The sequence below is a fragment of the Populus euphratica genome, unplaced genomic scaffold, assembly GCF_000495115.2.
Source record: "Populus euphratica unplaced genomic scaffold, PopEup_1.0 scaffold371.1, whole genome shotgun sequence".
NCBI lineage: Eukaryota > Viridiplantae > Streptophyta > Magnoliopsida > Malpighiales > Salicaceae > Populus > Populus euphratica.
The window spans coordinates 92,286-118,762 of NW_011500262.1; the positions used below are offsets into that span (position 1 = coordinate 92,286).

At 33.3% G+C, this 26,477-nt stretch overlaps 2 protein-coding genes across 8 annotated transcripts; both read left to right on the plus strand.

Moving 5' to 3' along the window:
* The first annotated feature begins 492 nt into the window (after nucleotides 1–492).
* CLC-F (chloride channel F) lies at nucleotides 493–6,712 on the plus strand. 2 transcript variants are annotated; one of them, XM_011008729.1, is made up of 9 exons: nucleotides 493–1,401; nucleotides 1,778–2,180; nucleotides 2,900–3,094; nucleotides 3,329–3,783; nucleotides 3,910–4,014; nucleotides 4,418–4,576; nucleotides 4,740–4,952; nucleotides 5,033–5,265; nucleotides 6,204–6,712. In XM_011008729.1, the coding sequence occupies exons 1-9, from the start codon at nucleotides 895–897 to the stop codon at nucleotides 6,280–6,282; spliced, it is 2,349 nt and encodes a 782-aa protein (XP_011007031.1). In that variant the 5' UTR covers nucleotides 493–894; the 3' UTR covers nucleotides 6,283–6,712. The 2 variants fall into 2 exon arrangements, with proteins under 2 accessions (XP_011007031.1, XP_011007032.1); XM_011008730.1 differs by having other exon boundaries at nucleotides 495–1,401; nucleotides 4,740–4,949; nucleotides 5,036–5,265.
* A 1,335-nt stretch (nucleotides 6,713–8,047) lies between these two features.
* On the plus strand, nucleotides 8,048–13,185 carry LOC105112854 (uncharacterized protein At4g26450-like). Of its 6 annotated transcripts, none has more exons than XM_011008732.1 (6): nucleotides 8,048–8,278; nucleotides 8,367–8,504; nucleotides 8,889–10,832; nucleotides 11,033–11,222; nucleotides 11,530–11,584; nucleotides 11,682–11,799. In XM_011008732.1, the coding sequence occupies exons 3-6, from the start codon at nucleotides 8,935–8,937 to the stop codon at nucleotides 11,792–11,794; spliced, it is 2,256 nt and encodes a 751-aa protein (XP_011007034.1). In that variant the 5' UTR covers nucleotides 8,048–8,278; nucleotides 8,367–8,504; nucleotides 8,889–8,934; the 3' UTR covers nucleotides 11,795–11,799. The 6 variants fall into 6 exon arrangements, with proteins under 6 accessions (XP_011007034.1, XP_011007036.1, XP_011007035.1 ...); XM_011008734.1 differs by having other exon boundaries at nucleotides 8,048–8,258; XM_011008733.1 differs by having other exon boundaries at nucleotides 8,048–8,194.
* The last annotated feature ends 13,292 nt before the right edge of the window (nucleotides 13,186–26,477 follow it).

Here is a 26,477-nt window from a genome sequence, read left to right on the forward strand (position 1 = left end):
TTGTATGTTTTTTTATTTATTTTTAATAAATAAATTCAATAAAAATTTTAATTTTCAAGATCAAATATTTTGACATATATTTATCTATTAATTTTTTATTTATTGTTAATATTTTTTATTTATTTACATAAATAATTATTAATTTATTTAATTAAATACTTGTATAAATTTTTTAATTTATATTTTAATTTTTCTTATATATAAAATAACCAACAAACCTAATTTTATTTTATTTTTAAAAAAAAAAGAGATTACGCACCGAAACGCGTATTGTGTTGGTGGTAAATTATGAGTGTCATGTAATAGTGGGGACAGGCGGATTTCATTCATAGCAGGGACTCCCACTAGCAGGGCAGGAGTTGAACCGCAAGGTTACAGCATGAAATTGACATTAAACAGTCTATTGCCCTAAATAGAAATTGAGACAACAAAATATGATTTGATTAATTGCACAATCTTGCCTTCCATTACTTAATGATGGAGTAAAAAGAAAGAAAGAAAGAAAAATTGGTGGGAGTGGTGTCCAATATCAAAAGGATTTGGGTGGATCGAGTGGGGAGGAATGATCAGTCTTAGGGATAGAATCAGAATAAAAATAAATTCGAGTATCTAAATGGAATTTGGTTTTGGAACAAGCCAGATCGAATAGGTTGAGGTTGAGAAAAGGTGATTTTATTCGAGGACGGAAATACCAATTATATTTATTACCAGTTTAGCAGAGCAAAGAGAAAGGAAAAAAAAAAATGAAGGAGTAGAAGAAGCAATTTAATTGTCGTTGCGGAGAAGGAGGAGAAGAAGAGGAAGAGGAAGAAAGGCATATATATACACATACACATATACAATTATTTGATTTGATTTGATTCGGAATCTAGGAATGGAAAGAAAGAGATAAAAATGTTGAGAGAAACAATGGAAGACGGCGATCAGAAGCATATCCTCCTCAAATCCAATTCATCAATTACACAACAACACGATGACCATGACCAACAACCACTAGTTCATGTTGCAGACAATAACGACTTGGAAGCAGCACAAGCAGGAGGAGGAGGACGAGGAGGAGGATTCAACAGAAGCAGCAGTGATAACAGCAGAGGAGGACATAAGAAGACTGCTGCTATCAAAGATCTGATTCGAGGTTTCTCAGGTCGTCGTCCCTCCTCCTCTCTCAACAACAACAATCTTCATTATCATCATCTAGACGACGAAGACGACGACACTCCATCCATATCAGATCATGACCACCGCCAAAATCGTAATTATGACCACCGTGTTAAGAATATTAATGATCACGACGACGGCGACGTTTTAGAGAATGGTGCCACTCCTGAATGGGCCTTGCTTCTTATTGGTTGCCTTCTCGGTCTCGCCTCCGGTCTCTGTGTCGCCGCTTTCAATAAAGGGGTTTGTTTTTCCCTGCCTTCTTCTCTCTCTTTGTTTAATTCATCTGGATGGATCTCTCTCTCATTCTCATTGTACTTTGCTGGTCAGTTTCTGTTTAATTTCTCAATAATTGGCTGTGCTTAAGTTTTTTTTTTTATTATTATTGATTTTGCTTACTACTCAATTCTCTGCCATAAGCCTTTTAACAATCAACTGTGCAATCACATCACATTTGTCTCATATTGAAGAAGAAGAGCAGCAAGGGGGAAGAAAGAAAATAAAAAAAAATAAAAAAAAGGCGTACATGTTTCTTTCTTATGCTTTTTCATGCACTTATGTTTGCATTGCTAGTTTCCTCAGGATTTCGGTCATTTATATCTTGGTAATGCTTCTTTAGGTTCATTTAATTCATGAATGGGCCTGGGCTGGGACTCCAAACGAGGGTGCTGCATGGCTCCGCCTGCAAAGGCTGTCAGACACTTGGCATCGGATTCTTTTAATCCCTGTCGCTGGAGGAGTTATTGTTGGAATGATGCATGGCTTGGTTGAAATATTGGAGCAAATAAGGCAGAACCTTTCTTCTCACCGAAAAGGTTTTGATTTGGTCGCAGGAGTGTTTCCTACAGTGAAAGCTATTCAGGCAGCTGTTACTTTAGGTACTGGTTGTTCTTTGGGTCCTGAAGGACCTAGTGTAGACATCGGCAAATCATGTGCCCATGGATTCTCTTTAATGATGGCAAACAATAGAGAAAGGATGAATACTCTTGTTGCAGCTGGCGCAGCTGCTGGGATTTCTTCAGGTATCTCTCCTTTTTTACATGATAAGATTTTGTTTCTGCTTATTTGCTTCCTTTAGATAATCACCATTTCAAAAGCCAGATATTACCTGGCTGCGGCTGGCTGCTTTGGTTTCAAGATCATCTATTTTATACATATTTACTAGCATCCGGCAACTTTTGGTCATTCATAGCCTAAAACAACACGATCTTATATGGCCTGTCATTCACTTATAATGCAACCCATCTGTTCTGTTTTTTCAAGTGAAGGTTTTAGATTGCACCTCCTAGTTAGTGGAAGACCAACTGTTCATAAAAAATTAGCCTTAAAGTAATTAACTTGAGCATGATAAGGCTTGAAGGAGGAGCAATGACACTTTATATGGCATTTAGAAGAAAAAAATTGAAAAGAAAAAATATGGGAAAATGGCATGCATGTTTCGAGGGTATTAAGAATCTGGATGTTGAGACTGATTTCCTATACACTTTAATCATGTGTAGTGCATTCATTAGCCTTTTCACATGAGTAGGAATCTCTAATTTCCAAACACAACTGAAATATTCTGCAATCATCCTGTAGTTTTTGTCAATCTAACTGTATTTCATCTCTGCTTCCCTGGTGATCTGTTATGCAAACAAAGTCAGGATCAAATCACAATTCCTTCTTCTGTTTCTATCCATTCTGCTCCAGCAAACACTTATCTGAATTCCATTCTAATTTTCTTTTTGCTCTTCTCATTCAGGTTTCAACGCACCTGTTGCTGGTTGCTTCTTTGCTATTGAAACTGTATTGAGGCCTCTCCATGCTGAAAATTCACCTCCATTTACAACTGCAATGATTCTGTTGGCTTCTGTAATATCATCAACTGTATCAAACACGTTGCTTGGAACACAATCAGCTTTTACAGTGCCATCGTATGATTTGAAATCTGCTGCTGGTATTATTCGTTTCTCTTGAAGTATTTATTTCTTTATTATGATGCTGCATTTGACATGAACGTCTGTGTAAAACACAATATAATGATTTTTTCATTTTTCATTTTTTCTCCCCATTTAACTAAATGAAGGAAAAAAAACAGTAAGATCTTTGTGTGCAAATCCTATCCTGGTAAGAAACTGGTATCACTAGCAAATCTGACTATTTTTATCCTATTTTTGGTTCTGCTTTGCAGAATTACCCTTATACCTGATATTGGGCATGCTATGTGGTGTTGTAAGTGTGGCCTTCAGTCGCTTGGTCACTTGGTTCACCAAGTCATTTGAGTTTATCAAAGAAAAATTTGGCCTTCATCCTGTTGCATGCCCTGCTTTAGGTGGTTTAGGAGCTGGGATAATTGCTCTGAAGTATCCTGGAATACTATATTGGGGTTTCACCAATGTTGAAGAAATCTTACACACTGGAAAGAGTGCTTCTGCTCCTGGAATCTGGTTATTAACCCAACTAGCAGCAGCCAAAGTTGTGGCCACTGCTCTGTGTAAGGGTTCGTTGCTTGTAGGTGGCCTTTATGCACCAAGTTTGATGATTGGTGCAGCTGTTGGTGCTGTATTTGGAGGTTCAGCCGCAGAACTTATCAATTCAGCCATTCCAGGAAATGCTGCTGTTGCCCAGCCACAGGCATATGCATTGGTAAGTTGGTATTTATTTTGGGCTATTGTAACTTTAATGAGATGTGGTCTCGATATCTCTCTCTTGGGCGAAGTGCCTTTTAATTTGTATCAAGCTGATTAAAGTATTTCAAATCTTTTGCTGTAGGTTGGAATGGCTGCTACGTTAGCATCAGTTTGTTCAGTTCCCTTGACATCAATTCTACTTCTGTTTGAGTTGACAAAAGATTACAGGATAATCCTTCCGCTCATGGTAATTAGATTTACTTGATAATTTTTCCAGAATAATCTTGATTGTTGAGATGTTTATTTTATCCTCTCAGTAACTGGATATGTGATAGGATTTTCATTGAAGAATTTTTGTTTTTTTTTTTGTTTTAAAGGCTATAATATTCTTGGTCAAAACTGTGTTAAAACCAATCATAAACCTTATATTTCTGCATAGAAACAGTGTATTTTGGTTTAATAAACTGTCAACTGTATTTTTACTGCTTGGTCTCATCAATAATCTGGTATCACTGCAAATGGGACTGAAAATGTTTTGTTGTCATTGGCTCATTGTGAAGTAGGCTTTGTTGTGGTTGGCGCCGCCGTATGTTTCCTGTCATTCACATTTTAAATGCTAATTTAGTTCTTCTGCCATGAAATGTGAGCAGGGAGCTGTTGGGTTAGCGATATGGGTCCCATCTGTGGCTGACCATGGCAAGGAGAATGAAAAACCTGATCCTCATAGTTTGGCTAGAGGTTATTCTTCTCTTTCAAATGATACTGATGATGAAGCAATCAATGAAGATTTGCTTGCAGAAAATCTCAAGGTTTGAATTTTTCCATTTTTTTGCCTGGACAATTGATTTATTTAAGAAATGAAGCTCCATGCTTAAGTTATTTTTGTTATTTAATGTGCACCAAAACCCTATCTTCAGACAGAATTGTGTATTAGGTGTAATTTATTTACACTTCTTCCCTGCTTGTTGTTAGGTTTCTAAGGCCATGTCAAAGAACTATGCAAAGGTTTCATTAAGCTCAACATTGAAAGAAGCTATAAAATATATGCATGACAGCAAACAGAATTGCTTGCTCGTAGTTGATGATGAAGATTTACTGGAAGGAATACTAACATATGGTGACATTAGACGGCTGTCCAAGACATCTAGTGATGCTTCCACGGGAGATTCAACAATCATAGATGTATAAAAGGATGAAGATAACTTTCTTTCTGCTTGTGTATGCTTTCCAGTGTGATATTTGAAGTTTTCATTTTTTATGTGGTGCAGGTAAATACCTGTCTTTCTACTGTTTGCACCCGGGAGATAAGGTACCGAGGTCAAGTTCGTGGACTTTTGACATGTTATCCTGACACTGATTTGGCAATTGCCAAGGATTTGATGGAGGCCAAAGGCATCAAGCAGTTGCCTGTGGTTAAGCGTAGTGGAGGCTCTCGAAAAGAATGGAAACGAAGGGTTGTTGCTATCCTTCATTATGACTCAATCTGGAATTGCCTCAGGTTCTTACTGATTTTAATGTCTCAATGATAGCTTTCTTTCTTTTCTATAATCGATGCATCTTCTCCATCATGTATTTTAGACGTGTAGTTGTTGGTCTTAGTTTCTTTTCTACATATGATAATGATCCGGTGTTTGATACAAATGAGTGCTCTAGTTCTTGCAACTTTACATTGTACTTTTGAAACAAAATGGAAGTTTGTTGCGTGAATTAAAAACCCAGCCATCTTTTTGGCAGAAAATTTTCTGACAGTGGATTCCACCAGGCACCAGCCTAGATCATGAAGCTGGCTCTTAATGTTGAAAGTGTAGCCAGCTGCCATAGGAACTTCCAACCATTGAAATATCAGAAGTAACATATTTTTGCATCAGCTCTATGACCAACAAGAAAATGGTTAGGTGATATTGGCAAGTTACATGATTCAAATATACAAGTGTGAAGTATTTTTGTGTCACCTATAAACTGGTCATACCAACAATTTTGTTTTAGCTTTAAGAAATGTTTCGTGTTTTAGTAATCAACATGCCATGCGACACAGATTTATTTCTCTGTTGAGTTTGCAGGGAGCTGCTTTCTGTACAATAACTAGCATACCTGAAAACAAGCTTGCTAGGCCATTGAATTTGCCTACAGTTTTTGATTGTTGATTCTGTGAATTTTCTTCATTATTTATATACAGCTCGTAACTGAACAAGAATGTTGTGAACACCTTATCAGTGGACACGGTGCCATAGTGGCATACATGTGAATATCACATCATTTTTGTGAATTCTCTATTTTATTGACTAGGAAAATTCATTTAATTGTGTTATTTGATGTTAAGCATCTTTTCTTTTCTTTTTTCTTTTTTCTTTTTTCTTTTTTTCATTATCTTGGCATCTTAATCATTTTCCGTTTCCTGAAACTTCTGTTTGGTTGGGATATCTTTCTCCATTGCAGAGAGGAGATAGCTCGGAGGGGACGAGTCCATCAGAACAGAAAAGAGGGTGATATTGAGATGATTGAAAACGGGCATTAATGTGGTGATGGAAGTGCTAGGCAAGTCTCAGAGTTTTGTGCGCTGCCGCAGCAGAAGACAGGTTGAAAGAGAGACCCGGATAGCTGGATGTCTGTATTTTGGAATTAATCCAAGTCCACAGATAATCGGTATATATTCTTGAGTCTCTTGGCTTGCAGGCTCATAATTAAATATTATGTGGTGGGTTTTCCACATGCACAAATTGCACCTTGGAGATGTAATATCCTAGATACATTTCAATGTCCAAAGCATGATTGAAGTTTAAAAAAAAAGATGGAAGAAAAAGGAAAAGGGAGATACAGGCTGATAGTTCAACGTTAATCAAGACTTTGTTTGACTGCCAGCGTGATTCTTTAGGTCCAGCATGTCTTCCTTCCTCACTGCTTCATTAAGGACAAAGAGATGCTTAAATTTCACAGGAATTGTAGATTGTTCTTCTTTTCCTTGGAGCCATAATGATGTGTGCTACTTGCAGTCACTCATTTGCTATCATGGGTTTTCAATTGTTTTTGTTCCGACAACTAATTGCTTGTAGGGTTTATAAGCATTGCACCTGGATTGGGAGAGGATACTGTGAGAATCGGAAAGATGCATTCATTCTAGGCTTTAGAAGTCTCATGCACCGTGCGGTTGGGCATGGATGCATCCAGGACATGCCCAGCCAGATACTTCTGCTAGAGGCCATGGCTTTTTACAATCCTGAATACGGAAGCGTCGACATTGATAAATTGTCTTATCATGATTCTTGCGAGAGAATATCGCCAAACACAATAATAGTATGTGCTTTGGTTATTTGACAATTTCCACGTCTATTCCTTTCTTTTTCTTTTTTCTTTTTTCTTTTTCTTTTTCTTTTTCTTTTTCCATGAAAAAATCATACAATTTACAAATACCATGCAATATGATCAAGGCAAGACCTCGACCACCATCTTTTATTTTTGTACCAAATTAAACCTAGATTCCCTGTTCAAGCAATAGCGCAAGAGGATGAAGGCGTTGTGCACGCAGCCCATCAAACATCCATGATCCATCGATGAAAGTAGCCTATGGCCCTCTGTTCCTTTTCTTGTTACACAACCCTTCACCAGCCACTCATGGGCTTACACTGCCTTATTTCTAACAACGAATTCCTTCGCATTTGTTTCCATGGAGCAGAGCAAAAGGCAATTAGTAAACGGTCGGTATACAATGACACTGAGAGTGGAAAGGACACGCTCAACTTTCCCTTTTTCTTGTGGGTGGAAAGAGCACCTCACCTTTAGCACCCACCCATTTTCCTGCCTCACCACACAAGAGTCAACACCCCCATTCCATTTCTCTTCCATTCCTGTACCTAAACTTGAGGTAAAACTAAAACAAAGGGCTCTTCTAAAAGTACAATAATCTTCGGCCAAAATAAACCCTAAATTCCCATGAATTCCGCAAACCAGTGGTGAAAGAACAATTTGCATCCCAAGTCAAGAAGAGGACTCGTTTGCATGCGTTTGTGTTTGAGATGCGTCGAGTTAAGATTATCGATGTTTTTGTTCAGTTCTCGCTGCGTTTCAAAGAATATATAGCTTCAAAAGACATTATTTATTATGTTTTTTTAAGCTAAATATGGTTTGAATCGCCTATATAAATCCAGCAGGCATAATAAAAATATATAATTAATCTTATCCCCGCATTACTGAATAAAACATGTTTAGACACGTGCCAGAGAGCGCATTGACGTGGGGAAAAAATTATCACTCACGCTCCGCCTGTCAATCTCTCTTTTCCTTTTTCTATTTTCTTTTTAATCTTTTTTAGATCTTAAGAAAGGAAAATTTAAACAAAAAAGAAAAGAAAATACTGAAAACTGAACCTCCAGCAATCCAAAAGCCGCTCACCATCAGCGGGAGGAGAAACGGAAGGAAAAATAAAAAAAGAGGTTGAATTCGTAGGGTTATTATACGTGTCTGCATTTCCTTGTTCGAAAGAAAGCTGCAAAACCTGTGATCGATTTGACCTTAAAGTTCTTCCCTTTTTATTTACACACTGGATAAATTAATTATTCGACTACTTTGAGGATTCTTATTCTTCATTTCTTTGTCATGGTGTAGATGATGATGATGATGACGACGATGATGACGGGATTTTGATGTGGGATCTTCAAACCCTAATAACCACACCTCTGGATCTTCTTCTTCTTGTCTTGGACATTTACACTGTACAATCCGTAATAGCAAAACACAAGAAAGGTCAGATTTTTAGACAAGATCCCTCTTCATTTTCGAGTTTCAGATTCTGGGTTTCCTGGATTTGCTTCATATTCTGACTATTTTCATCTGTTGACTTTTTTATTAAGCTTACACAATTGCACTGTTGTTAATATTAATTTTACTTTTTGATTGTTAGCTACCTGCCTCTTACCTCTACAATATCATTTCTTTCTGGGATTTTTTCCTTCTCCCTATAGTAGCTGATTAATGTGAGAAAGAATTAGTCTTGTCTGTAAATTCCCTGATTGAAGATAGATTGATTACGGGTTTGCTGCTCGGAGCTACAATGTTAACCTGTGCTACTTGTACTGTATTTGCTATCATTGGTTTTCATTCAATTTTGTGACAATTGATTGCTTGTAGGGTTTATAAGCATTTCACTTGGATACACACTATCAGAAGCAGGAACATGCATGCTAGGCATAGAAGTCCTGGAAATGGATACAGGTCTGGTGCCATGGGGGTGAGCGTGGGTGCATCCAGGATATCACCAGATACTTCAACTAGAGGCCATGGCTTTTACAATTCCGAACACAGAAGCTTCAATAACCGTGGCTTTGGCCGTGGCCAGGGCCACCCCAGATCTTTTCGCCAACCTCCTCAGCCACCGACACAGAAAGGTGATGTTTTGATGGAAGCTGGTAGGCTTGCAGCTGAGTATTTAGTTTCCAAGGGATTGTTACCTCAGAGTGCACTTTCTGGTAAATGGCAGAATGGTGGTTTCAAAATGCAAGCTGGGGATTATCATGACTTTAGGCAACAAGAAGACCTTATGCATGAGGGCCGAACATCTGCCCATTCTCGGCTAGGGAGTGGCGCTTCTGATACTGGACTGAGCAGGAGAAGATACTCTGATGACTTCAATTCGAGGAATCATGTGAAAGGAAGGAGGAGGGGTGAGCATAACCGGTGTTATAGTGCTGAGTGGGGTAGAGAATATGGGAGGAGTGGGCCATTGTCGGATAGGAATAGAGTGTCCCCTGATATGGAGGGGCAGAGTGATACAGTTTCTGAACACTATGAAGAGCAGCAAGTTAGCAATGATGTTGTTGATGGGATGGAGAAATCTGCTCTGAGTGGGGTGGCACCAGAAAGTGAAGAAACTGCTGATATAGAATCAGGACTGAGCAAGTACAACCACCCAGATGAAACTGGCTCCAAGGCAAGTTCTTCTAGTGTTCCGAAAGAAGAGACTGGTGGCGAACCCTCCAAGCGCTCTGGTGATACAGCAAACTTAAATCTTGGGAACGGGGAGGTGAAGGATAGCGATTATGATTATGAAACTGAGAAACAGATTGTTTCAGAGGATTTACCTATCCAGCAGAGTGCCGTGGAGGGTGACATCTCAGGCAAGAATGGATCTGATTTACTAACATTGAGCAAGTTCGCCAATGTGCCAACGAAAACACGCTCTGCATTGTCATGTAGGTCCTCCAGGGTTGATCAAGTTCCCAATAATGAAGAGGAAGGCACTTCTGGTATTGGGCTTAACAAAGGATCTGAAGATTCAGTTCAAGATGGCATGGACAATGTTTCGGCAGCTGATGTGTTAGCAAATGCACCTTGTGATTCAAATTGTCCCAACTCTGAAATAACTGAAGTAGCTGTTGTCCAGTCTGCCGAGGATGTGGATGAAGAAGGCCCTGAATATGGTGCTGTGCAGGGAAAATGTGTGAGGTCTCATTCTTTTCCGGTTAGAGCTTTTATACATGACAATGAACAAGAATCAAGCCTGGGGCCTTCTGGTTTTGGAAGGTCCACCTCAGTCAAAGAGCGAGGTGAGAAACGGGCTGCAGAAGGCAGTGATTTTAGCGAGGTGGTGAAGAAACCTAGAGAATGGCTTCCATCCTTGGTTAACACCACTGATGAGCTCTTGCACCTTTCTAATTTGAATGAAAATACAGGGGGTTCTCAAGAAGAGAGGGTTTCACCTGATCAGCAAGTTACCATGGCTGCTACTCGAGACACTTATGTTAGTGATTGTCGATTTCCAAGAACTGGTGGTGAACCAGGATTCAAGTATGCACAAGAGAAACAGCTTTTTCCTAGTTCATTTAAAATCGTTGATCTTAATCTCATGGAAACATCTGATATGAATGACACACATCGTAGTGATCCAGTTCTCACACACCCATCTATTATGACAATTGGAAAACAAGCACCACAGGTTGACATTGATTTGTCAATGAGTAATTCCAACGTTTCTGGTGAATATACTAGACATGTGGCTGATGGTAAGCAGGTTGAAATAATTGATTTAGAGAATGATACCCTGGAAGACAAAGACTTTGATAGTTCACAAAGAAAGTACGTTCCTTTTATAATTATTCCTTCTCTTTGCTCTTATATGTTTCTTAACTTGTCAAACTATAATGGCAGGTACCTTGCATGTTTCTCACATCAAGAAGCTTACTTCATTATTGTGTTTATGATCTTCTCATTTTAGTCTGTTCAGATACTGGATGTAGTTTTTTTTCTACCTGATCTTAACTTGTCCATCTTCTTAGGACGGAGATTGCATTTAATGGGACAGAAGGTTTTCCCAACCATTCACAAAATGTTGGTAATGTTACTGATGTTCAGGATAACTTTGATGGTCTTCTGCTCTCAGAGTTTCTCAACAATTTCCCAAATTGTACCTCTGTTCCGGAGAACATAAATCCACTGCAAAACGAAATGGGCCTTGACAATGGAGAGGTATGATAGAAGTAACCTATTAGCCTGAGTAGAACATGAAAACCAAGTAGCCGTTCTTTGAATTAAAAAAAATAAAGTCTGCAAGAATTTTAAGATGTATGCATTTTGCTACTTGATGCTGTATGCATTCCATTCATATTCCAATCAATTGCTTCATTAAATATATAATTCTATGCACATGATCTCATGGCATTTATGCGGCACTTAGTTTTAGAATTCATCTTTTTGGTAGTGGAAGATAGATAAATAAATACATTTCCATCATATAGTTGATGAATAACTCACTTAGTATTACTGATTGTTTCAGGGGACTCTTGGTGATGATGACTCGATTTATATGTCCCTGGGAGAAATACCATTAAGTATGCCACATATTTAACTTCTTGGTTTGATTTCTTATAAATCTAGAGTTCATGTAGTCGATCTGCCTAACTCTGGTGTTTAATCACATGCTTATAGGCTTTACAAACGCATTTTTACCACCATTAACCATCGAGGTATATTTGGTGATGGTTGTTCACATTATTGTGAAATTTGTGTTTTTTTTTTTTTTTACAATAAATTGTGCATAGATCTATAGATAAGTAATATATTTTAATGACAAATGGCTCCATTTGGATCTCAAAAGCATATAGACTGGAGAAGGAAAGGATTATAAAGAAACTTCTTCTCCTGGCATCTTTAATAACTTTCTGGCGTCTCTGCTTCTGCTTGACATTCAAATTAAAGCTGAAGTCTTTTACCAAAAACCTGATGTGCAATCCAAAAAATGTGCGATTTTAAAACAAGCTAGGGGAATAGTAAATCATGATGCTGCATTAGCTTTATTTGCTTCAAAATTGTTTGAAATGAAAATTGACCGTTAATAAATTTAAGTGCACTCCAGGATTCCAGGGTGCTCAATAGCCTATAAACTACGTTTTGCTCCTAATTTGCAGTCCTTATCATATGAGAATTGGATGAGTTCTTTTCAGTTGCATCACTGTCTTCATCATAGAACTTAAAATGTTAATACCTTAATAATTATCTTGTGAAACAAGCAAATTAATGATATTGGTGTCCTGAAACCAATGCAAAGAGATTTCAAAGTAAAACTAAAAGGCTGCTTTAAGGTCTCGGTCTCGTAAACTTGGCCTACAAGCAGAAGTTAGCTACTCAGCAGGAGCAAGGATATTTATATCTGCTAGCTACATAAAATATGATAGGAGTGTGTGTTGGTTTCAAGAGCAAGTTGACAACATTGATGTCCTGTGAATGTCATATAAGTAAATGTCTATGTGAAATGAACCATTAGATGGCTGGTCCTCCTAGTTCTTTTTTATTCACTCTCGGCTAGAGGAATCCAGATTTCAGAGGCATAGATGAACTGTTTTTTCAACTAACACGGTAGTAATTCATATGAGCATGTTATCATATTCATTAATGCTGTGTTTTAGTCGATATTCATCTTTATAATCAAGCAGCACAGCAATTTTGTTTTAACATGCATGCTGCTGATGTTCTGAGCAAATAAATAGCCTATCAATTTATCAGTTAATATTTGCAGCATCTTATCTCACACCATCTTTTCTACTCGACTAAGTTTCTTGTTTCTTCTTGTAGGCTTCATACCTGCCTGGGAGCAGCCAACACCGCAGGAGTATGAGAAGCCCTTTTGATTCAGCGTTTCTTTGAATCAGCAAGGACTACTGCTTGGAATGCCTACTCTCGGTCGTTGGGGTCTTTTGTTGCAATGACTCGGGATGCCACCGTCCTTCGCTTTTTATTGTTTTTTTTTTTTTTTTACTCTCCCTTACTATGTTGTTTATAAAGGATGCAGGAAATGACTTTCCTGATAGGAATTTTAGGAATGTTGAATGATTTTCTTTTATTTGGCTGTTGGGATTCTTCATTATATGGTTCAAGAGGTTTGTCCTATTGATTAAGAAATCAACCTGGGTTCTCAAGGCACAAAGTATCACATGGATAAGCTTTTCTGGCAGATTCCAATCTGAATGGGCATGTTACATGTGCCTTCTAGGTTCGTTCTTTGATTTCAGTTCCTCCAAAGGGATACTTGGAACTCAGTACTGAATATTGCTGGAGTTTCTGATTCCTTCGACATCTCAACTTGGTTATTTAATAAAGTCTTGGTGTACACTCTTCAAATAACCTCAAAGCATATACCAGATTTGATGTAGCTTTCAAATGCAAACAACAGCTTGACATTTGGCTTCGAATTAGAGATTGTATCGCCTTTGTGAGTAAACATATTTCTACTGAGAGATTGTATTGTCAGCACTTAGGTTGGTTTATACCAACTCCCACAGAAGGAATTGAGCGTGCTTAAACTGGATGAAGAAAGCTGAGGGGGAGAGAAGGATTTGATTCATTCTCCTCCCTGCTACCGATCTTTTTTGAAGCATTAATTTCTGACAAATAACACTGAAATAGTAATGTAACAATGGCCATTCTTCATCTGCACTCTGTACTCTTTTATTTTGCAGTATCATCCACTCATTTCGCTGAATGTTTGTTGAGTCTTGGGCTTAAATCACTCGTACAGCCAGTGTTAGTAAAGCCACTTCTCCAGCCTGCAGTGTAGCTGTTGATGACGTAAGTTCCCAGATACATGTTGGCAGTAGCTTGATGGGTCTCGACTCTTGACTCGATGACGGTGTTGTCTGAAACACAAGGGGCCCATTGTGCTAGCTGCCCCAGGTCAAAAGAGAATTCAGCTGGTGTTAAAGAAAAAACGAAAGGAAGTTAGGCTTGAATTTTCGCATGGCATGAGTGGAATTATCTTCTATCATCTCTTCCTTCATGGCTCGTGCTCATGAGAGTCATAGGATTTGGCAAATCACTTGTTAGTAGTAATAGCAGGAGCACTTGGATGCGAGGATGTTGAGCTTCTCTCTTCTTCTTCGTCGTAAAAGAGATTGCTTTGCAGTTGAATAGTGTTGTCTTCACGAGTGAGAGATCAGCATGACATGTGCGGGGCAAGTAGTTTGTGTAATGGAAGTGGCCTAGCTAGGTGTTAAAAGGGGACAGCTAGGTGTCTTTGTCGAGCTGGGAGATGATCGATAGACATGGATGGAATTGAAGTTTCTTGGAGGAAAAAAACTGCATGGTTACGTTAAGCAAACACCACCCGAAAACGACATCTCCTTCAATTAAGCAATATATAATGCTTATTTGTCTTTAATTCGTTTAGACCTTGTGATTATGTGGCTGCTTTTTCTCGGAGCATGCTTGAGGTGAACGGGGAATTCCGCAAATTGTAGCCTTTTAAAATGTATTCAAATAAATATATTTTTTTATTAATTTTCAACGATATCTAATAAATGATTTGCTGGGCAATCTTTTCTATTAAGTACTCATAATTTTTATTTTATAAAATATAATTAATAAATATATTTTATTTATTTTTAGAGCTTTTAAGTTGTCAAGTAAAGATTTCACATCAAGTAGGTTTAAATTAAAGCTGGTTACACTAGTTATTTTATACATAAATATTTTTTTAAAAAAATAAATATAAATTTTTTTTCTTGATGAAGTCTATATAGTAGTAGTAATCTAAGCACATAAAATATTTTCATTCGCAGGAGAAGAATTAGAATTATGGTATTGTTATTACAAGCAATTAAAATATGAGTGGCAGATACCCCAGCGGTTCTATGTATATATATGAAGGCAGCAGCATTTATTTGAATGGAAAGTAACAAGGAGATGGACTTGGTGGATTACAGCTAGTTAGTTTAATTCATTAATCATGGAATGTTTTGGAGCTGCGGGGCTTCATCCATGGTTTCTATATGCAGCAAAATGCCACCTGCCTGCCTCGCTATTTGGCAACCTAAATCAGACATCTCTTGGAGTTTTCCTCTTTCTTTGCCATGATTTTCTTACTTGGCTGCTATCTTCTCCTTTTTCCTACTAGCTTGTTGACAGAGCGATAAATAATTAATGGCTACTTATAATAATTCATTTATTAATGTAATTTTTTATTGGTATTTATATCACTATTTTATTGAATTTTTAGTTGGTAACTTTTTATTTATCATAAATTCATTTGTAATATAAAAAAATATTATTACTGATGGATTTACCGATGGAAAAAGTCAGAAAAAAATATTTCATTCTATCAGTAATTCTCTCAAAAACAAACCTTATGTAATTACGTCAGTAATTATTTAAAAATATTTTAAAAAATATATTTTACAATCTATAAAATAATTAAATTAATATTAATTAACACTCTATAATACTCAAAATGCTTAGAAAAAAGAAGAAGAAAATCAACTCAAAAAAATCTGCAACAAATAAATAGCACGAAAAAATAAATTCAACTAAAAAACATTCATATGAAAAAAAAATTAAAAATCCTATAAATAAATCAACTAAAAATTGATCTCATATTGAAAAAACAAATCCTACAACAACATTCATACAGTTATTGAGAACAAAAACAATTAAAAATAAAATAAAAAACAAATATAGTGAAAAAACATGAAAAAAAATTTTTTTACCTTAATGTAGTTACAAGTGAAGCTAAGAAGAGCAAAAAAAATTCATAAAGTATATTAATTACAAAAAAAATTGAGAAGAAAAAATAAGAAAGAAGAAGAAGACATACTTGAGCATGGAGAAGAAGAGAAGGAGTTGAGAAGAAAAGAGAAGAAAAAGAAAAAGAAGAAGACATACCAGAGCATGGAGAAGAATAAAAGGAATTGAGGAGAGAAGAGAAGAAAATAAAGAAGAAGAAGAAAGGAGATGGGTCTATTGTGAAATTAGGAATTCTAGACTTTTTATGGGGGTGTTTTATCGATGTTTTTGTTGATGGATAATTAAATATTAATATTTTTAATCATTTCGTTAGTGCTTCCATCTATAATATTTAATTTAAATTTTGAATTTAATCATAAATTTTCAGAAACCACCAAATATCACCAATGACTTTTCAATCCATCGATGATTCCGTCTGTAATATTTAATTTAAATTTTTTTAAAAAATCACCACATGATACCGACAACTTTTTAATTCATCGGTGATTTTATCTGTAAAAAATAGTACTTAACCTTGCAATTAAAAAGTGAATAGTTCTACAACTCTTTATAAAATACCAACGGAATGTTTTGTCGGTGATTTTCTTTATAATTAACATGATGAATAGTGTTAACAATTTACCAATGATTTTACTGGCAGAATTACCAATGGAATAAATTACATTAGTAATTATGTTGGTAAAAAATGGCACGTAATCATTTTTTTGCTTTGTTTTAATTATTGTTTTCCACTGTAATTCTTTCGATGAAATACATTGATAATTTACCAATGAAAATATTTTCTCGATATTTCTATTTATATTTATCAATTTTCTGATAGTGATTGATCAAACATGTGATTAATCATATAGGCCAGTTTATTTCTCAGAAAGTGGTTTCTGGGAAATCATTTTCCAAACTTTCTTGTGTTTATTTGTTATTAAGAAAGTTGGTCAACGAAAAACACTTTTCAGTTAAAGAAAAATTTAGTTTGATTTCCAAGAAAGTATTTTCTTGAAAAATTTGGGCAAAAAACACTTTCCGAAAATTGTAAAAAATTTTAAAATATTATATTATTTGTTAATTATATCAAATTTGATCTTCAAACTTTTGATTGCTATATATTTGGTTTTGAATATTTATTTTTTAATTTTATCTCTTAAAATTTAATTTTTATATTAACTTTGGTCCTCATTTTTATAATTGTTATTTGTTTTTTCCTTATCATTTTTTTATTGAATTTTTTTTATCTATCAAATTTGGTCCTTATTCTTTTGATTGTTACTTATTTTATTTAAAATAATTTATGAAATGTTAACTATTATTTTTTAATTTCTTCATCTTTTATTTTTTTATTTCTTAGATTTGATCTTTATGATTTTGATTATTATTTATTTTATTTGAGATAATTTATGAAATTATTTTTTTTTTCTTTCATTCTCATTCAACCTTTTAATTTATAAGATTTGTTTCTTATTATTTTAATAAACTTGAGAAAAATAAAACATTAATAAGTTATTTTTCAGTTTATTTTTCATGATATAACCAAATACTGGAAAGCGTTTTCCAATCTATTTTTCATTACACTACCAAATATCAGAAAATAATTCATTTTCTTGGAATTCACTTTCTAAAAGAAAACTATTTTCAACAAACAAACAGGACTATAGTTCTAGGTTTCTTTTTGCATGGTGTTCTAGTAAATTAAAAGATATGAGCTTAATTAATCAACATAAGTTGACTCTTTTCTTCTTCTTTTTTTTTTTATGGTAATCAACATAAGTTGACTCTTTTCTTCTTTTTTTTTTTATGTTTTTAGTTACATTTTAAAAATGTGCTTGCCTTTAGAAGGCATCACAATGTTGATGTTTTTCTCTGGTGATTCTCATTAGTTTTGATTTGATGTAAACATGTAAAGGAACTAAATATTTAAAAAATTAAATTATTTTAATATATTTTCAAGCAAAATACATTCTAAACTATAATATTAAACACGCAAAAAGAACCGCATTTTGTAAATGCCATGGAATGTTTGTTTTTAAGGTTTCATTATATTTTTTAAAGTGCTTTTAAACTATTTTTACTTATAAAAACATGAAATTGATGTTTTTTTCAATAATTTTAATGTGTTGATATTAAAAAAAATTTAAAAATATTATTTTAATAAAATATATTTTACTTTATATTTATGGTTCATAATAAAATTTATAATATACACCACATATTCTTTACGAGGAAGGTGCATGCATGAGTATAAAACTCATATCAATTTGATATAGTCAACCTAAAAACCTAGCATTTCAAACTTCAAATCGTGTTTAATTTATAATTGTAACAATAAGTTATTAATTAAATTAGATTTAATTAATCAAGTTAAGATATGGTTGATTATTCTAACCTTGTCACACAATACAATAAAAATCCAGTTGAATTTAAAAAAATTATTTTAATTAAAAAATAGGATTAATGTTTAATTGATAAATGGGGAATTAGATTCATGGATCCATGATCATATATGGGTTAGATTTGAAAACAAATGGGTGTGAGGTTAGGTAGGCAGGGACAGGAGAGTTGTAGTCAAAACTTATAATAAATAAAAAGAAAGTAAACGTGGCTTCCAGTTGCAGTAATCGCCGTACACGTGGCCCCTCTCCATTCTTCATTTTCTTGTAACGTCGTGATGATACTACTTACATGTTGAGGGGACCCACCAACCCCCCAAATATATATATATATATATATATATATATATCATGACCGAAAGAAAACAAACTATTTGACTTTTGAAGTGGGCTTTTTAGCCAGCATTTTGGTATTTTTGTGAAATGCAAGGAATAAATTAATAGTGTAGAGAGTGTTCCTGGCGATTGGTCTCGGGATTCAAAGCAATTGTGGATCTGGAGATGTGAGTATCCAGAGGTGTTTTGGGTTCAGGATCCGGCACCCAGCATCAAATTCTATCCTGCACCTTGTAGGATCTTTATTAATAATTAATAATTTAAAAGATAATTATAATATAAATAATAATATTTTTATATCAATTCTTTGAGTTATAATAAAAATAATAATACTTATAATACAAATAGTAATATTTTTGATATAAATACTTCAAATTATTAAAAAAAACTATATATATTAAGAAAACTAATATGAGATTTGGCGTGATCCAAGTAAAGTGTAGAGTTGGAAGCGGTCATCACCACACCCAATGTGAACGTATTCAGATTCAATGTGGGATTGGACCCCAACATGGGGGTTGGGCAGGCATCACTGCTATATATATATATATGTGTAGTGGTATCAAATGGCAGCCAGTGCTTGCTCGACCCTTTTAGTTGTTTATATGTCAACAGTCGTCTCAACAGGCAAATGACAGCGGCGAGCGAGAAGATTCAAGGATGGAGGGGGGCAAGGTCGCCCCAGCGACAATTCTGGAGTCTAAGAGATTTGATGAAAGGACATGGAGAGATGGAGGAATACATATCATCTCTAGAAATGCACCAACCGATTATGTGTAGATATATATGTTTCGTCAAGATCATAATAGACATGTCGATCGTCTGCCATTAGGTAGGCAGGCAGGTAGCTAGCTAGCTAGCTAGCTAGCTTTAATTAACCTGTGTAGGCAGGCAGGTAGCTAGCTAGCTAGCTTTAATTAACCTGTCATTTGATATGATGATGCGGCAGCAACCACAAACTGATCATGCCGTCCTCTCGTCCATCTTAGTCGTTCGTACCTGGTTTTAATCCGGACGTAGGACCATCATCTCGTAAGCAAGTATAAGGTTATTTTCATTTCACCCCCCCTCCCCCGCCTTCTTCCTGTGTTCTTAATACGTAAACTGATCAAAATATTTCATGTAAATAAATAAAAAATATTTTTTACTTTATTTTTATGGTTTTAATATTTGTTGATCATAACTACAAGTATGGAAATGTATTATTAGGTATAAAAAATGATTTGTGCTAAAGTTATTTGATAAATTAAAGTTATACGATGAGAAATCTTTTTAAAAGTAAAAAAAATATAAAGATATATCAGTAAAATATATGTAAAATCTACAAGTATTAATAAAAGTTATACTATTTTAATAGATACATGAAAAAATAAATAATATAAAGATTATTACTTTAATTAATAATTTTGTAGAGGAATCCTAAATTAATAATTTTGTTGAGGATTCCTAGATACATAGCTAGTGAAATATAAGACAGCATGTGAGATTTGTGATCATGTATAAAAGTTATTAATCCAATTAAATTTTGTAAAACAATATCAATTAAAGAACAACACACGAGCTCTTTTGTAAAAAGAATATGAGTATTTAAGAGTTTTATTTTGCCATAACATATCCTTGAGATCAATTAGCTCTTACAGAATTAGCAAAATTAAAGGTATGTGATGCCTATATTATCGTAGAAAACAACATCAATTGATATAATTTTTAATTGTACTTCACAATAATTTTTAAGAATTTAAAGGTTTAATTTTGCACTGTTCTCCACTTTTTTTATTGACTTAGTTGTCAGTGAATTATTGACTAAAAAAAATATCTTCAGTCTTATTCTAAAAAGAAATTCCTCTCTACCTCCAATCCTTATGCACTAGAAGTACCTTCTAAGTCATTCTCTAGTAATCAAAATAAACCTTATATAAGGGTTGCTTTTGTCGAATGTAGTTTCTGTAAGTAGAAAGGTCATTGAAAGACTCAATATCCTTAACTAAGACAACAACATTAAACCTGAAAACCTGACAGTCAATCATAATCTAATGTTCATGTACCACTTCAAGGTTACAAAAGCACCACAACATAATACTGCAATAGCAGTCTTATTAGGTATTTTCATTGATTCTAGTATTTTAGCTGAAGAATTTCAAAAATTTCTCTCCTTACAGTTATAAGTTACATCTACTTCTTCTTTTGTAGGTTAGTGTAAAAATACAAAGAAGTTTGGTTATTTTTTTCTCGAGTCAAATTAAGTTCCTATTATTTTGACTGTAATATATTTAGCATTAGATCATTTATTGAGTTAGTTTATTTTTTTAAAATTTATCTTTTTCAATTTTATTTTTATATCAGATTTTGTTCTTATTTTTTTAATTGCATTGTATTTAGTCTTGAATTATTTATTGAATTTATCTTTTCTTCAATTTCATCAATTGACATTCGATTTCCATATCAAATATGATCCTTATTCTTTTGATTGTTATTTTGAGTTTTTCTTATCCTTTTCTTAAATGATTTTTTTTTCAATTTTATCCTTTATAATTTTATTTTATTTTATTTTTTATCAAATTTAGCTCTCATTCTTTTTAGATCTATATTTTTTTCTTCTTTTTTATCCATTTTTTTAATATGTTTTTTCAAGTTTATCTCTAATTATTTGGGTTGGCTGAGAATTTTACTTTATAATTTTTTTATTTTACTTTTTATGTTGTGATTCAGTCTTATGATCTATATTATAAGTTCTAAAAGTTGGGCCGGGTTAGCTTCAATCATTTTATTTCTAATTTTAATTTTGTCCATCAATCATTAAGTTTGTTGGAAATTGATATTTTTTTTTTCACCTTTTTTTTTATAAAATTATCTCAATATCATGTCTTAGATCATGGATTCAGTAAGTTTATAAAGTTTGACTCGAGCCTTTTATCATTGTTTTTTTTTCCTTTCAATACTTGGTTTAAGAATTGAGTTTCATAATTTTATTCAGTCTTCTTATCTTGTATTAAGAATTCACCTATGTCATGACTCAGATAAACTTGAGTCAATTTTTCTTTTTTTAATTTATTTTCTTTTAAATTTTTCCATTCATCATTTTTTTATGAGAATTGAGATTCATATTTTATTTATTTTTCCTTCTATATAATTATTTCATTATCATATAATTTTCACTTTGTTAATAAATAGGATCATGGATAGGGGCGGATCTAGGATTATTTGTTAGTAGGGCTAAAATTAATATAATAAGATATAATATTTATTTTAATTTATTGTACATGAGTTGTAAAAAAAAACTTGTATAATTTGGTTTTATTCAAATAACTAACCATAAACATATAATGACCTTTGTATAAGATAAAAGGTTCGAAGTAATACTAAATTAAGTCAAAGCAATGAAGTTAATTTTATCTTCATAATATATTCATAACTTTAACGTTGTTGGTTTTTATACCTATCAAATATAAACATATAAAGTATACAAGAAACATTAGTTAAAGCGAAGCATTATTTATGTTTAATAAACTTTGAAATAAAGTAAAAAATAATAAAAAATGATTCTCACTAATCAACACGGGTTCTTTGTAAATTAAAGAGCTGATTCTCACTAATCAACACGGGTTCTTTATAAATTAAAGAGCATTGGAGTTGCTCAACCATAACTTTAACATTACACATTAAAGTTGGTTTACTAGACTTTAAGTTATCAATATTTTATCCTTTTTTTTAAGAAGTTGCTCAACCATAACTTTAACATTAGACATTAGAGTTGGTTTACTAGATTTTGAGTTATCAATATTTTATCCTTTTTTTTTAAAAAATCAAATTCTTCTGATTTTGTTCATGGTTCAACCTAAAATCAAAACATATATCGTGAGAAAAAATTAATAATTTTGGTGGCTCTGCTAAAAACAAAACATTAAAAAAATCCAAGTATAATAAAAACAAACCGATAAAATATATTTAATTAATATAACAAGAATTAAATTTTTTTTGGTAAAACTAGCAGATTTGAGAAAAAAATGAAGTAAAAATGATAGAATTATATAAAAAAAACCTCATCAAATTATTAACAGGCATCTCAAAACAAAACAAAAATAGATTTTAAATTTAAGTTACCTTGTTTTGTTTGATAAAAAATAAATTAATTAGTGGCTTTGCTTCAATCTTTCTGTTAAAACATTTTACATATAATTTATATTTATATTTTTATTTTTGATCGGCTATAGGATTTATTGTGCAAAGTAATGATTTTATATTTACAAAATTTATATCAGATTGCTCAAAATAATTCAAAAAAAATTAAATTACAAAATCACACTTAATTACCATAAGAAAACTCACCTTTTATAATAAAAAATAATCCACACTTAATTACCCAATTATATATATATATATATATATATTGCTCGGGCCTTGCTTGTCCTCCTTCCTTCCGCCCTCAATCATGAATATATCTTTGGAATATTGAAAAGATATATTTTTATGATATTGATAAGAATTCATTATTTGTATTAAATTATTGTCGTTGTCGTTGTCGTTGTCGTTTATTTATTGTTGATATTTTTTTTAATAATATTATTAAATTAGTGGAGTTTATTAAACTTATTTGAGTGAATGATCTAAATATTATATTTTTTTTAAAAAATATTTGTATTATCATTATATATAGACACACATAAATAACACAAAGAAGAACATCAGTACTTGTGTAAGAGTGAATCTTGGTCAGGTTAAATATTCGATGGAAAGCTAGCTGCTGGGAATAAAAGATGGGCCTGGGAAAAGGATGGATTCCAATGAATGCATGTAAGAAAATAAATATGAAGAACACCCACTGGAGGAATTGAAGCGCATGGTAGTTAATTAATTAGAAGAATATATTTTAAGAAGAGGAAAAGTGAAAGGGCTATGATTGGTGCCTACCTTGAAATTGCTTGCATTCGGATCCCTTTCTCGAACTTGTACTCTGGAGTCTAGTGATTGCAATCAAAGAGAGATTGTCTAAGAATCTACTGATAAACCAAGAGGAAAAGTACTGCTATATAAATCGGTCAAGCTTATAATATATATCATAAATTAAATTAATTACTTATAGTAAGTTGGTTTCATGATTTTCTTTAGAAATTGATAATTCCTTCAATGGCTGGTGGGGTCTGCCTTTGTCCCCCCCTCTACCTTTTGTGCTGTATAAAATATAACCCAAGGTACAATTCTTTCTCAACAACAATCAGCATGTATATATTTTCTTGGCAGAGGCGCATCTGAATTTGATTTGCAGCTAGAAAAGGGTTGTAAAGGTAGGTTCTATTATTTTAATTTATACGCCATGACTATCAAGGGTTGAGTAAGAATTAAAAGGAAGAGGAAGAAGCATGGTAATGAGATTTAAGGTGTGTATTGCCTTCCTCTTTTTTTTTTTTTTTTAAATTGGGATAGTTGCTGTTTTTATAAATAAATTTGGCAAAGAAAAAATGAGTTTTTTTGAAGGGTTATGCCTGTTTTTTCTTAATTTTTTCCGCTGTAATTATAATGACGAAACCTATAAGTCCCTGTTCTATATGGAAAACATTAAATCGATATATTTTTTATTTTTTTTATAGTTTTAATGCACTAACATTACAAATTAAAAAATAAAAAATAATTATTTTGATATATTTTTAGATAAATAATATTTTTAGTTAAAAAAATACCCTTATCATAATACCAAACAATGAGGTGCTGATGTTGGTTAACAGCATTCTATGTGCTGAAATAAACTCCCATATATGTCATTACAAACCATCCAACAACCATGTGAATCCCTAAACAACATAAAATAAATTTTCGGTATTGTACTATATTAGATTTTAATTATTCCTTCATAAAAAATTATAGGTGAAAGCCAGGGACAGAGTAAGAAAAAAAAATTAAGGAGGGTCAAATTAAAAGAATTATTTTAAAAAAATTTGTTTTATTAAAATATGTATTAAATGAAAACCAAAGGAGGGGCTGAAAAATTTTTCCTTGCAAGTGCGGGGCTCCTGTCAACCCCCCTGCCTTCACCATTGATGAAAGCTGTACCATTCCTTTCTAGTGATTTATATAAAAAACATATTTATTAAAAGAATTTTGTTTTAATAAATAAAGACCCAAAATTTTCTATGAAGGGAACGGCAGGGTGGCAATGAGACGGTGAATGGAGATAGCTGTGATGCTAGTGATTACAAAGTGGTGTGACTAAGATGATATTATTGATGTTTTTTTAATATATTAATTTATGTTAAAGTTTTCCAAATTTATTTGAAAGGATATCGAAGGCAACTTAGGAGCTGAATTGAAACCAGAAATACTACTCTCTATCATCAACAAACAAATCAATCAATGGATTAAGAAGACTGCATACAAATACAAAGCTTTACGAAAGCAGGAGAGCCTCGATCGACGCTGCTTGATAAAAATAATTAATGTTAACAGCTCACAGGGGCGATGATCAGCTTTAAAGTTGATACACACACACATATGATCATATATTCGTTGTGGAAAGATTAATATTATTATAACAGTGCATACGTACACACAGTCTCCTTTATTAATATCTCCATTTAATTAATTAATTAGTGACTACTTGTAGCATCAGGAAAAGGGTGTGTATATATATACATATCTCTTTAGAATATCAGGGAAAGGAGGAAAGGAAGGAAGAAAGCTCCGGCCTCTTATATAAAAGTAAAAAGAAGAAATCTCCTCCTCCTCCTCCTCCTCCTCCTCCATTCATTCTCCTTTTGATCGGTGCTGGGCAGGGCAGCAGACATCATGGGGACATGCATCTACAGTATACATGCATGACAAGCATTGCTTTCTTTCCAATATATATATATCTTGCTGCAGCTCCTCTTTAATTCTTGGTAGTGAGTGTTAGTACTCTTAGGTGCGTGCATGAATGCTAGCTCCCACAATGCATTATCTGTGCTAGCTCGCTCCCTTGAGAAAATCCAACTTTAATCTCTTCTCAAGACCAGTGCCATTCTTTAATCTCCATCTCCATCGTGGAACAAAGCAAGCAGCGGTGCCGTCAATGGACGACTGTGTCTTGTTCCCTCCATTTTTATTTTTATTTTTTGGAATTAGAACAATTAGATCACCCACCCAGGTCACGTTTATCTACGAGATTTGAGATGTGTTGGGCATGGAAAAGAGAACATAATTTTCAAACAAGAAAGGAGGCATTTATTTCGGAATGTACCGCTGGAGACTTCAGAAACTTTTGACCTTGGCTAGCTTTTAAGAACACCGAATGAAGAAAATGATTCATAGCTAGCTTGAGGATGGGTTCTCTAGTAGATCACAGACTCATCGAAAATTATGAAAAAGATGTGAATGAGGAGCAGGAAATCCTCAAAGGGGGTGGTAAATTGTCAACAATCAAGAGATGAGAGAGGTTTTGTCCTTCTGTAGCGTGGGGCAAGGAACAAACAAGCCAACGTGGCAGAGGTTGGGAAAACAGGGAAGAAAACGCCCTCTTTCACACACACACACACACACACACACAAAATAAATAAATAAACAAGTGACGTAAATCTTGGTGAATTGTAGGGGTCGTAATAGTAGAGTGCGTTTGTTCAGGTGGTTAATAGAATTTAAACGCCTGTTTGTTTTTAAAAAAATTATATTTAAAATTTATGTATATTTAAAAAATATATAAAATGTTTAATAATTGTATAACTGTTTAAAAAATATATAAAATGTTTAATAATTATGTGGTTGTAGTTGTTTTTTAAAGTAGTTTTTAATTAAAAATATATTAAAATAATTTTTTTAAAAAAATATTTTTCATATCAATGCATCAAAATAATCTAAAAACAAAAAAAAATATTAATTTAAAATAAAAAAAATATTTTTTTAAAAACATTTTTAAAACCCAAATTATTTTTTTAAAAACACTTTTAAAACCCAAAAACAAACCGAATTTTATAAAATTTAATTATAAAAATATGTAAAAATTACTTTTTAAAAACTATATTTCAAATTT